We start from the raw sequence: 12,846 nt of genomic DNA, 5'->3' as shown, positions 1-12,846 counted from the left end.
CAATGATATTACGCAGCACCTGAAAATAGGCTTATTGGAAGTTACCTACTGGGACTATTTTCAGGCGCTGCGTAATATCCTTGCGGATGCAATCCAAAATGATTCATTCAGATTCGTTCACTGATTCGTTCAGTGACAATTTCTTCATTTTACATAAATACGCCAGCAGGTGGCAAAAAAGAATGTCTTATGTGTTATGTCTTAAGTCAAGGAACATATTTACTTATTACAAAAAACTGATTTGGCTTTATTAAAATGTGTGCATAATCTACTCATTAAATAAATAAAGTCTAAATAAATTGTTCAGATGACCAAAGCACAAGGTTTTCTTGCATAATTAACATTTTAATTGTTTGGTCAGATATTTACACATTCATAAATTGGGGATTAAACGTGTAATTATGTTCTGTATGCTAAATATGAATATATACAAGCGTATGTGCACAGTACCTATAACTGCGCTTTGCATCCGCTTTCTGCTGATTGCTGATCGAGATTGAAATGCTAAATGGCCGAATGACCCGGTACACTCTCATTCTTTTCATTCACGAACAAGATATGTACCAGTTCAGTCATTTCATTCACGAACAAGATGTATCAGTTCATTCAACTCATTCACAAACGACATGTACCAGTTCGGTCATTTCGTTCAAGAACAAGATGATCTCTCGATCTCGTTCAGACTCAAAAGAAACTCGTTCAGTGAAGGGCGTATTCGTTCACTACATTCAACAAATCACATGTTCCATCACATCTCATACTCGAAGGCTATTGGCTCGAGGTTTAATCATTCTTTGACAGGATGAAACAGTTCACAGAGCTACCTAGTTCACTGATCTGCGCATGCGCTGTCAATGTATTACGTGAATGAGAACGATTCCTTCAACTAAAAGATTCATTCAAAAAGAACGATTAATTCACGAACGTAACATCACTATCACGCATCAATGAGTAACAAAGGAATAAGTAGCTGCATTATGATTACTTTAATGCCACTGTATGCTTTTATATGTAGTTTGGGGTAACAAAGGATTATATAGGTTTAACTGAAATAATAATGCAATAACTGACACTTTAAAGTCCCCATGAAATCAAAATTAAAGTTTTTTGGGGGGGTTTTAGTATGAATATATTAGCCTTAAGGTTATCTATAAGCGTGTGTGCTCCAAAACAACAACACAATTCGCGTTTACAAGATATAAGCATTCAAAACTTAGTCTCTCATTTCCACCAACATGAATCAACAATTGTGATGACATCATCCTGCACTTCATCCTCTCATCAAACTTACTGTCCAATCAAATGCTCTTTAGAATCTGTAGCGTCCTGCCCCCTACACTATAATAGATGTTGAAGCTGCGACTGAGATCGGTTGTTTTGCATTTTATAGAAATAAAAATCATTTGGTGCAGTTGGAAAATGCACCCTATCCAATTCTAAACTGAAAGCATCTGCTCTACACCAGGGTTGCCAGGTCTGCGTGACAAAACTAGCCCAATGGCCAGTCAAAAAACCACAATGACCATATCCCAAATATCAAAACACATATATTTCATTTTCCTACCAAAATTTACTGTCACTGTTATGCACAATGATCATAAACACAGCTCAAAGGCTTCCTACCAGTTTTATCATAGGTAGAATGCAAAATATTTCAATACAATCATTTAATTGAAATTACATTTATGCAATACTTCAAACTTTTAACCCACGGGGGAAAAATCAAACCCACGGCGACAGTTTAAAAGCAGCCCAATTCCATGGGGGAAAAACGTGGACTTGACAACCCTGCATCCAACACGAGCTGCATGAGTCAGATTTGACTGATCCCGGGTCGAGAGTAAGGAGAGATGACTGATGACTGATTACTGATTACTTCTTATTGGGCTTGGCCCACCCTGGCCCCCCTGTGGAGCCGGGTCTGGTTTGTAAACTGATTAAGTATATTCTAACGTCCTTTAGCAAAAAATTTAAAGTGAACAGTGAGTTTACATTTAAAAGCAATTATATTTTTGTAAGTTGCAGATAATGTAATCTGTTAATGATGGGTGGTAGATTAATGGTGAACGACTTGAACTCAACACAATTATGTTCTTTCAAATTAACTGAGTGTCAGAAAATTATCTGAAAAAAAGTTGTAAAAGTACCTGGAAAAAGTCAAACACTTTTTTTTAAAAAAAATTGCAGTTGTAAATTTCAATACAGAAGGTAACAAACTATTAGATTGCAACTGAACCACCAACTAAGACCACTTAAACTTTAAAATCTTTGAAAGGATCTGAGGCAGTGGGTGAGGTTTGAGTTATACAGCTCCTGCCTGTTTTCCTGGATCCTCCTCCACATCATCATAGTCTGTTATTGGAAAACAAGAGCCAATTAATGTATCAATAAATTAAATAAAACATGCATTATAAAAAACAAAAACAAACAAACAAACAAAAAAAAAACATTAATATAAGCATAAAAATTTAACTGAGATTTCATGCACAGAAATGAATCATATAAAGTGATTATAAAGACTAAATGAATACCAATACCAATGCATGTCACTCATAGATTCTCTGACATTCTTCACATCATCATGCTCCTCCTGAACACCCTCTGATATAAATGTGGCTAATATTAATTACATGAACAAATAGACATATATCAGGGGTGACCAATCCTGCTCCTGGAGGACCACAGTCCCGCAAAGTTTAGTTAACCAGTTAAACACACCTGAACCAGCTGATCAAGGTCTTCAGATGCTGCCTTCACACCATGTCGTAATACCCTTAATTAAAATATGATGATATATGACATTCTACTCGGAGCTGCCCATGTTCTCGGACTCAGAGGCAGCGCCTAAATAGCGCCTACATGAGTTAGCCGGCAGTCAGGTGGTACAGCTATCACATGGTACATGTCATAACTCAGAATATTCTGAGCTTACAAGTTGTAATTACAAGTTTTGGAGCATGTGAAGGCTTTGGCGATGATAGTGTTGCCATAAAAACATATAATTCAGCTCTGAGTAGAATGTTGTCATCTCAGAATTATGGTAATTAAGGTGTGAAGGCAGCTAGCATTACTACAAACTTCCAGACAGGTGTGTTGGGACAGGTTAAACTCTACAGGACACTGGCTCTCCAGGAGCAGGTTTAGACACCACTGGACTACATACAAAATATACATAGAAAATAAAAACAAAAAAACTGTTCCAATCTAGAAGGGTGTAAACAGAAACCCACACCTGCTTTATCATTGGAGAAGTGTCGTATGATGACAACATCATCATAGTTTTCTGGTAAGTCATCTACAACAAAAAGAATGAAAAAAGAAATGCATCCATCAATTAAATTATGTAATTCATAAATGTATAATACATGTATATTAAAATACATATATATTTATGTTAAAACATGTAGAAACAATTATAACTAAACCTGTAGCATAATGTCTCAGTCCAACAGTGATTACATCATCATAGTTCTCTGGTGTGATTTGTTGCTCTTCTAAATGAGTTAAAAACAAAGAAAGAACAGACTGTAGTCAGAGCAGCACCATAGTTATTTTTTGACAAGAATGAAAACGAGGTTGTGAGGGACTGAAGTACACTGTATTCAATGGATTGTACTGTTGTTTAACAACATGCCAATTGTTCAACTGACGAAACATCTTTCTGAAAAACTTTCAGCAAACAAAAAACGTTTTGAAAATGATGTGATCTAGGACCTTTGTACAGTGCATGCCACTGTTAAGACTGTAAGCCTGTATGTTTTCATCTGCATAAAATATGTGTTCTACCTTGACTAAGGTCTATAAACAGAAACAGGTTTACTGTTCACAGGCACAAAGGGTTAAAGAAGTGAAACCCATCAGCTGAAGTTACTCACCTGTTGGGCCTTTAGTGGCAGAGAAATCATTATGGTATTCAGGTTTGACTCCTTCTGCAGATTTTGCTTTCATAAAAAATAAAATTACAATAAATAAATAAACAAAAAACAAATAAAGTGTTGAATAGTGTATATCATTTCTGCCAAGTAAATGTTTTTAATTATTTACATATGCATTACACAAAATACACAGGCATCAGTATGTAGCGGGTAACATACTATATTGAAGTCCTCTTACCTGAAAGAAGCTCATCAACATCTTCATACCCAGAATGCTGTTCTTCAGAAAGAACACTTTCTGTTTTGGAGTAGAACCATCAGACACGTTCACAATAACAAATCAGCCAAAACCCCCACTTCCTTTGGATCATTCAGCATTAACACTATGTAATTTCAACACTCAAAGTCCCACAAATTAATCAGTATGATTTATTGCAGTCATCCCTCCGAATAAAGTGATGAGTCTGTTGATCTCCACAAATCAGACATTATGACACTTACTCACCCCTCTGAATGAAGTGATCGTGTCTGTGTTGAATCTCCTCATAAACGACCTCAGTCTTCGTCCTGTGTCTCCTCTTAGAGAGAGCTGTGAGTGTAGACAGACAAACCTGCTGTCAGTTCACAACACATGACTGATCACACACTGAATAAAACACAATATGACAGTCTCTGGATCTCTCCTACCTCTCCTCATCACTCTGTTCTGCTGAATCAGTATAAGCAGTGGCACTAAAAGTAAATACAATACAACTCCCAGAACTCACAAGTGGGGGGGACGGAGAGAGACACTGCTGGAGGAGTTTGTGTGAGGAGAGACTGATGTTGAGCGCACTGGAGGAGAAGCTGATGCTGTTGTGGCAGGGGTAGAGGACACTGACACATCTGTAAAAATAGACACAAACACATTCAAGATCATGACTGTTCGGTATATACTGATATTATATGCTCTAAAATGGTCTAAAAATAAATAATACTTCTCAGTGTTTGCTATGACCTGCACAGATGAGTCCAGCGTGCTCTTTGTGGGAGCAGTCAGTGTGGTTTTTCAGGGAGAGAGGACAGTCCCACAGGTGAATCTCATTCCCTCTGCACTCTACTCTGTTCATCCACACAACACCTTCACCAGCACCAAAGACTGAATTCCCATCAGCCCTCAGTGCTGCTCCACAACCCAGCTGCCTGCAGACCACCTGAGCATTGCGGATGTCCCACTGATCATCACAGACTGAGCCCCACACAGCGTTATGATACACCTCCAGCCTCCCAGAGCACCGGACATCCCCTCCACTCAGTCTGAGAGGAACATGATCTAAAACACAAAAAAATCACTGATAATCACACCATTTACAATAAAACACATACTGAAACTGAAGCTAGAGTTTTTTAAATTAGAACGCCAGGGCCATATACAGATTTCCTTAAAGAATTTGCAGATTTCCTCTCAGATCTATTGGTTAATGTTGATAAAGTACTAATTGTTGAAGACTTTAACATTCATGTTAATAATACAAAAGTTGCGTTACCACTTGCGTTTACAGACTTAGTACACTCTTTTGGAGTCAAGCAAAACGTAACCAGACCCACTCATCATTTTAATCATACACTAGATTTAATTATATCACATGGAATTGATCTTAATGATATAGATATATTACCTCAAAGTGATGATGTTACTGACCACTACCTTGTATCATGCATGCCACCTATTACTGATAGTATATACTGTAATATATGCAATATATAGCTCCACGTTATCATCCGGGTAGAACTATTGTTCCAACCACTAAAGATAGATTCAGAAATAAACTGCCTAATTTATCTCACTGCTCTCTTTACCCATAAATACACACAAACTATTCAAAATGACTAGCGATATGGGCACTATTTTCTCTAATACATTAGAAGCTGTTGCCCCCATCAAATTAAAAAAGTTGAGAGAAAAACATACGGTGCCATGGTACAACAGTCATACCCATTCTCTCAAGAAAGAAACCCGTAATCTTGAGTGCAAATGGAGAAAAACTAAATTGGAAGTTTTTAGAATTGCATAGAAAAACAGTATGTCCAGCTATAGACATGCTCTAAAAGCTGCCAGGGCCGAGCATTTCTGAAAACTCTAAGGAAATAACCAAAACAATCCAAAGTTTTTATTTAGCACAGTGGCTAGATTAACAAATAATCAGATGTCATCAAACTAAATATTCCCTGACAGTTAGTAGTAATGACTTTATGAATTTCTTCACTGATAAAATAGATAGCATCAGAAATACAATAACAAATGTAGGATCGACAGCGTCTTGTAATTCAGCTTCATTCATTGCAACTAGGACAGGAAGATCTAAATAAAACTTATCACTGCATCTTAACCAGCAACATGTTTATTAGATCCTGTACCCACTAAATTACTGAAAGGGTTAATACCTGTAGCAAAAGAACCGCTTCTCAATACAGTATTATTAACTCGTCGTTATCTCTAGGTCAAGTCCCAAAACCATTCAAGCTGGTGGTTATTAAGCCTCTTATTAAGAAACTCCAACTAGATCCTAGTGAACTGGTAAATTACAGACCCATTTCAAACCTTCTGTTTATGTCTAAAATGTTAGAAAAAATTGTCTCCTCAATTGTGCTCCTTCCTGCAAAAAAAAAAAAAAAAAAAAAAAAATCTATGAAACTGCACTTGTTAAAATTACAAATTACTCGCTTCTTGCGTGAGACCAAGGCTGCATCTCATTGCTAGTTTTACTTGATCTTAGTGCTGCGTTCAACACTATAGATCATGACATACTCATAGATAGATTACAAAACTATACAAGTATTCAAGGGCAGCCCTTAAAAAGGATTAGATCCTACCTTTCTGATCGCTATCACTTTGTCTATTTAAATGGGGAATCATTTCAATTAAATCCAATAAAAGTATGGAGTACCACAAGGATGCGTCCTAGGCACTTTACTATTTTCAATATACAGTTTACCCCCTGGTAATAAATACAAGTTTAGTTTCCATTGTTATGCTGATGATACTCAACTATATATTTCAACAAGACCAGATGAAACTTCTAAATTATCTAACCAACAGAGTGTTAAAAATGTAAATGACTGGATGACATATAATTTTCTCCTATTAAATTCGGATAAGACAGTGATATTACTTATTGGACCAAAAAACAGTACGCAGAATCTCGTAGATTACGAGATTAGGTTTCTGATGCAGAAAATCTAGTTCATGGTTCGTTGAATTGTTGACTTGTATATTGTTTTGATTTTTTTATGATTGTTGTTGGTTGTTGTTGGTTGTCTTGAGTAAACAAGCTACAGGTAGTCCAAAATGCAGCTGCTAGAGTCCTTACCAGGACAAAAAAATATGATCATATTACCCCAATTTTACATTCTCTGCACTGGATACCTATTAATTTCCGTATCAGTTACAAAATATAATGACTTACTTTTAAGGCCCTCAATGGTTAAGCTCCTGCGTACCTAACTAGTCTGCTATCACGCTACAATACATCACACTCCGTAAGGTTGCAAAAATCTGGACTCTTGGTAGTAAAGGAGGTAGAGCTTTTTCACATTTGGCTCCACAACTCTGGAATAGCCTTCCTGATAATGTTCGGGTTTCAGACACACTCACTCTGTTTAAATCTAGATTAAAGACACATCTCTTTAGCCAAGCATTCACGTAATGTATCTTATAACCTTGTACTTTAGATATATCTGATCAAATGCACATTCTTTTGCTTGGGTTGAACAACTCATTTTTTGCTTAGTTGGTACAGCAGCTACGCTATTATTTTTCTCTATTTCCTTCTCTGTTTCTGATTGGTATCTAGGAATTACACAAGCTTAAGTCTGGATCCAGCCCTTACGAAGACCTGAGATGACTGAACACCTGAGAAGAAATGATGCCAACCCCTCAGAGGACCTCAGATGATGCCAACCCTCAAACAACATACAAAACTACCACGTTTTCTGTAAAAAGCTTTATACAAAAAATAATAAATAAATAAATAATAAATAAATGAAAATGGGAAAAATACAGGCTTACACTAACAAACATTTAACAGATTTATTATTAGGAAACTTACTTTGAACACTGTCTCTGGTTAGATGCTGAAAATGTCAGACGACTCCGAGGGAGACTCGGAGTTTCCTCCTCTAAAATTAAAACACAATACAATTAAGGGAACTGAACAAGATGTGCACATATCAGATTCACAAAGTCTCTCTCTGGAAACGTATCCTCTACATGAAAAACATAATTTTAGATGCTTCCCATTTACTTAATTTTGTTTTGCAGAAACTTTTACGGAAATATTCTACTGTGAGACCATATTTTTTAACATCACCTGAGCATTCCCATATTAAACTATTTAAACATCATCTCACCTGAGCAGGTGTTAATTTGGACACTTCATTATGGTGGTATTTTTTTGTCGAGGTTTAAGATTGTCAATGCAGTTATGTGGATTCATTTGGTGGACATTTAAAATTATCACTGCCAGATCTTCCACATTTCAGCTCTTGACAGATCAGACTCGTTGTGTCTCTGTCCATCTGGTTCCAGCACACATTACCCCAGGATCCATTGTAGAAAACCTCCACATTCCCTTCACAGCCCTCAGTTAACCTGATCTCTTTAAACTCTAGATGGGGAAAAAAAAGTAAATTTAAAATACCAAAACTGAAAAATCTGAGCATTATGGACATATGAATAGGTTATATAGATTAATCATTTATATTCATTTTGATTTTAATAAAAAAGGCAGGATATTTACCTGAGCACACGACTCCTACATCCTCCTTGTGATTACAGTCATGTTTTCCCCAGCCTGGAGAAGAGCAGCTCCACAGGGACGTCTCGTTCCCCTCACACTCCACCTCATCCAGCCATATGGGCCCAGAACCAGGACCAAACCAGGCTGGTACCTGCTGGTTACTGAGGGCCACTCCACACTGCAGCTGTCTACACACCACATGGGCATCTTTAATATCCCAGGAGTCATCACACACTGTCCCCCATGAGCCACTGTTAAAAACCTCCAGCCTCCCTGCACAGTCTCCCCCAGAACCCACCAGCCTGATGGACCCTAGACCTGATATACAGTGACAGAAAAAAAGTGATTGTACATACATATTTTTGATCTCTAATAACTAAAGAATGTGCCCAGATGTTGATTTTCTCACCAAAGTTCTTTACTGACAGCTGTTGTGTGGAGCTTGCAGTTGAGAGTTTGTAGAGAGCTGCAGTTCCTCAGATGAGCTTCACTCCCTGGAGAGAGTATTTATTTGGCATTAATCTAAATATATATACACTTATTTAAATATGTAGTTTTATTCTGAAACCCATGACTTCAGTGTGGTGTGAATGTGCTCACCAGAGCAGATGACTCCAACATCTCGTCTGTGAGAACGTTCAGCTCGACTCCATGAAGAGATGGAACATTCTGAGAGTTTTGTTTCATTCCCGTCACAATCAAACACATCAGCCCAGATTTCACCACTTCCCTCTCCAAACCAGTCTGATCCCACAACAGACACAGCAGTCCCACAATTCAGCTGTCTACAGAGGACACTGCACAATTCAGCTGCCCGCATGCATCACACACTGTGCCCCATCTACTGAAGTACTGACGTTCAACTCGACCAGAACAGGAATTGAGCCATTTACCAGTCTGAGATTAGTGTAATCTGGAAAACAATTGACAATTTATAAAATGAGAGTCACGATAATTGACCAATTCAACAGTAGTATATTATGTAATGTGATGTATCTAAATAGATGAGTTTATACTCAACATATCACTCCCACTTCAGAGTTAAGTTCATTGGATAATGTGAACGCTGTTTTTTGAACTCGAGTAGTATGTAAGGGGGCAAAAGTCTTTAAATAGAATGTGCTTAATTTGACTGCGTTAACATGCACTTTTTGTCTATGTTAACGCTGCAATTTTGAATGTGGTTTCTTTTGTATGTGTAGACACCTACAGTCTATGGTAGACACCAGTAGCCCCTCACTGAAGAACACTGAAGATCCAGGGGGCAAGGTAACATCCACATCCGGGGGTGGAGGTGGGTAGGTTTAGGGATCAAATTGATCACAAGTACCTCAAGGCTCAGTACTAGGACTATTGCTTTTCATGCCTTTACATGTTACCCTTGGGAGATATCATCAGGAAACACGGTGGTTAGCTTTCATTGTTTATTGCTGATGACACTCAGCTCTATATTTCTTCACAGCCAGGCAAAACATACCAATTTGAAAAACTAATTGAATGCATAGTCGATATAAAAACTGGATGACGAGTAATTTCTTACTGCAAAATTTGAAAAAAAAACAGAGGTGTTAATTATCGGACCTAAAACCTCCACATGTAATAACCCAGAACACTAACACTTGAAGGCTGCTCTGTCAATTCTTCATCATCAGTTAGGAACTTAAATGTGCTATTTGATAGCAATCTTTTCTTTGAAAGCCACGTTTCTAGCATTTGTAAAACTGCATTTTTCCACCTCAAAAATATATCTAAATTGCGACCTATGCTCTCAATGTCAAATGCAGAAACGTTAATTCATGCGTTCATGACCTCAAGGTTAGATTATTGTAATGCTTTATTGGGTGGTTGTTCTGCACGCTTAATAAACAAACACCAGCTGGTCCAAAATGCAGCAGCTAGAGTTCTTACTAGAACCAGGTAGTTTGAGCATATTAGCCCGGTTCTGTCAACACAGCACTGGCTCCCTATTAAACACTGTATCAATTTTAAAATCCTGCTAATTACCTAAAAGCCCTGAATGGTTTAGCACCTCAGTTCTTGAGCAAGCTCTTATCGTATTAAAGTCCCCCACATCTGCTGCGCTCTCAAAACTCTGCCAATTTGATAATACCTAGAATATCAAAATCAACTGCGGGCGGCAGATCTAACTTTGCTGTAGCATAGGTTTAGGGATATGTAAGGTGAAAGGAGTTGGATCTGGATCCAGCCTCGCCCCCTGGATCTTGTGTTTTGCAGTGAGGACCATCTTGTAGACACACATCATTATGGTTGTGTTAAGGTGTCAGTTTTAATACATGTAAAAGACGCACACTTTTACTGTGTTAAGAAGACAAATTTGAACGTGTCTCTCAACGCACACACACATTCTGGGCTTGTCTGAACATGTAATTCTTTTTTATATTCTAATTTAAAATTTGAATAATTGTTAATGAAACACCTTGTTAATGATTGTTGATCACTGTAATTAGTACACTGTAAGAAAAATATCTAGACAAATGAAAAAAATTAAAATTTCATAAACATAAAATACATTAAAAAAACAAAATATTATGCAGAATTTAAAATGCAGGTAAAAAAACTATGAAAAATCAATACTGAAAATGTTCAGAATGTGTAGTTTTACTATTTTACTAGCTAATAAAAAAAAAACTTAAATTGTAGTTTTATTTAAAATTAGATGACATCACAACCTCATTTAGCAACTTTTAGCAACAAATCGACCTTCCTTTAGCAAGTTCCCCAGCAAATTTAGTTGGCAACACTGAACGTTCACACTGGTGTGATCGTACACATCAAAGGGTTAAGGCAGATTTACATTTACCCACATATTGATCCTTTATTTAGTTTATTGCGGCATTATTTTACTAATATCTACTGTGCTAGAGTAAATTAATTAATGTTAACTGATATTATATTTTATTCATTATAAAGACAGATAATTCTTTAAACATATCCACTTACCTGGAGCAGAGAAAAAATGTCATTAAATGTTGACATTTTGTATTATATTATTTCATTTAATCTGCAGTATTTCTATCATTAACTTCCATATGTGATTTATATATATATTTATAGTCTTCACTAAATAAACAATGTAAGTCTGTCAAAACAGACTGTCTGAATAATATAAAGAAATTATATAAACTGTATAATGATGATACTCTCCGTACTATTATACAAACATAAGTGAGGATAAAATAAATAAATGGGGATGAATATTATGAACATAAAACAGTTTTTTTTCATAAGACTGATACTGATGCAAGTTTTTTTTCCACATCAGCATTTAGAAGAATGTTATTGCTTGAGTGAAGAATTAAAAGAAAGTGATGTAGTAACAGGCTGAGGTTTGGAGAAGCTTACCTGAACAGACGACACCAGCATCTTCACTATGATTACAGTACCATTGCAATCACGTTCTGGGAACTGCAGTGTTTTCAGTGCAGTCTCTGATCCACTACAGTTTACAAAGGCCATCGCAACTGATCCAGATCCAGCTCCAAAGTGAGCATTAAATGTTGCTGTCACAGCTGTCCCACAACCCAGTTCTCTACAAACTACTGCAGCATCAGCAATATCCCAACCCCAATCACACACTGTTCCCCACTGACCATTTTGATGAACCTCCACTCGACCAGCACAGGGGTTGCTGCCATTCACCAACATTACTCTCATACTTTCTACACATTTGAGAGAGGGTATGTAGTAAATATACCAAACATAGTATGAAGTAAATACAGAATCATATGCTAATTATTTGAGCATACCTCTGGACTCTGAGTATGTACCTACCTTGGTTGTTGAATTTTATCTGCATGGTAATATGAGAATAATTATTTATCTTATATTAATTCTGAGTTTTCTCGTCTGCTCCTCAAACACACTGAAGAAACTGGTTCCTGTCAGCCCCCTAAGATGGGTGTGAGTTTCTCTATGCTGTCAGACAGTCTCACTGTTACCTTATTAAACACAACAGAGGAAATCATCAAACACAATCAGTGACAAATCAGAAAGCAGCATTTTGATTTTCTCCATATATATCAATAAAGTGTGAGCGCTGATGAGCGGGACTCCTCCTCCAGCGTGAAGAGACACTTCACTGAGGACAGACTCGTGTCAGTCAGAAGTCAGTGTGGAGATAAAGTCACACTAAACTTAAAGCAGATTGATACAGAAACACTGCAGCTTATATT

General features: G+C 37.0%; 1 protein-coding gene and 1 long non-coding RNA gene across 2 annotated transcripts; both read right to left on the bottom strand.

Annotated features, from left to right (window-relative positions):
• Window positions 1-2,734: 2,734 nt before the first annotated feature.
• On the bottom strand, window positions 2,735-4,174 carry LOC109073866. The gene is made up of 4 exons (XR_002014917.2): window positions 4,114-4,174; window positions 3,876-3,941; window positions 3,426-3,494; window positions 2,735-3,295 (listed from the first exon to the last, which is right to left on the bottom strand). It is a non-coding gene; the product is annotated as an uncharacterized LOC109073866 (long non-coding RNA).
• A 464-nt stretch (window positions 4,175-4,638) lies between these two features.
• LOC122137109 (scavenger receptor cysteine-rich type 1 protein M130-like) lies at window positions 4,639-12,470 on the bottom strand. Its single transcript, XM_042722596.1, has 4 exons — window positions 12,446-12,470; window positions 8,654-8,971; window positions 8,375-8,521; window positions 4,639-4,760 (listed from the first exon to the last, which is right to left on the bottom strand). Exons 1-4 carry the CDS (start codon window positions 12,468-12,470, stop codon window positions 4,639-4,641), a joined length of 612 nt encoding a protein of 203 aa, XP_042578530.1.
• Window positions 12,471-12,846: the final 376 nt, after the last annotated feature.

This window comes from Cyprinus carpio, chromosome B4 (assembly GCF_018340385.1).
Source record: "Cyprinus carpio isolate SPL01 chromosome B4, ASM1834038v1, whole genome shotgun sequence".
NCBI lineage: Eukaryota > Metazoa > Chordata > Actinopteri > Cypriniformes > Cyprinidae > Cyprinus > Cyprinus carpio.
This window is presented reverse-complemented; position numbering and strand designations above follow the sequence as displayed.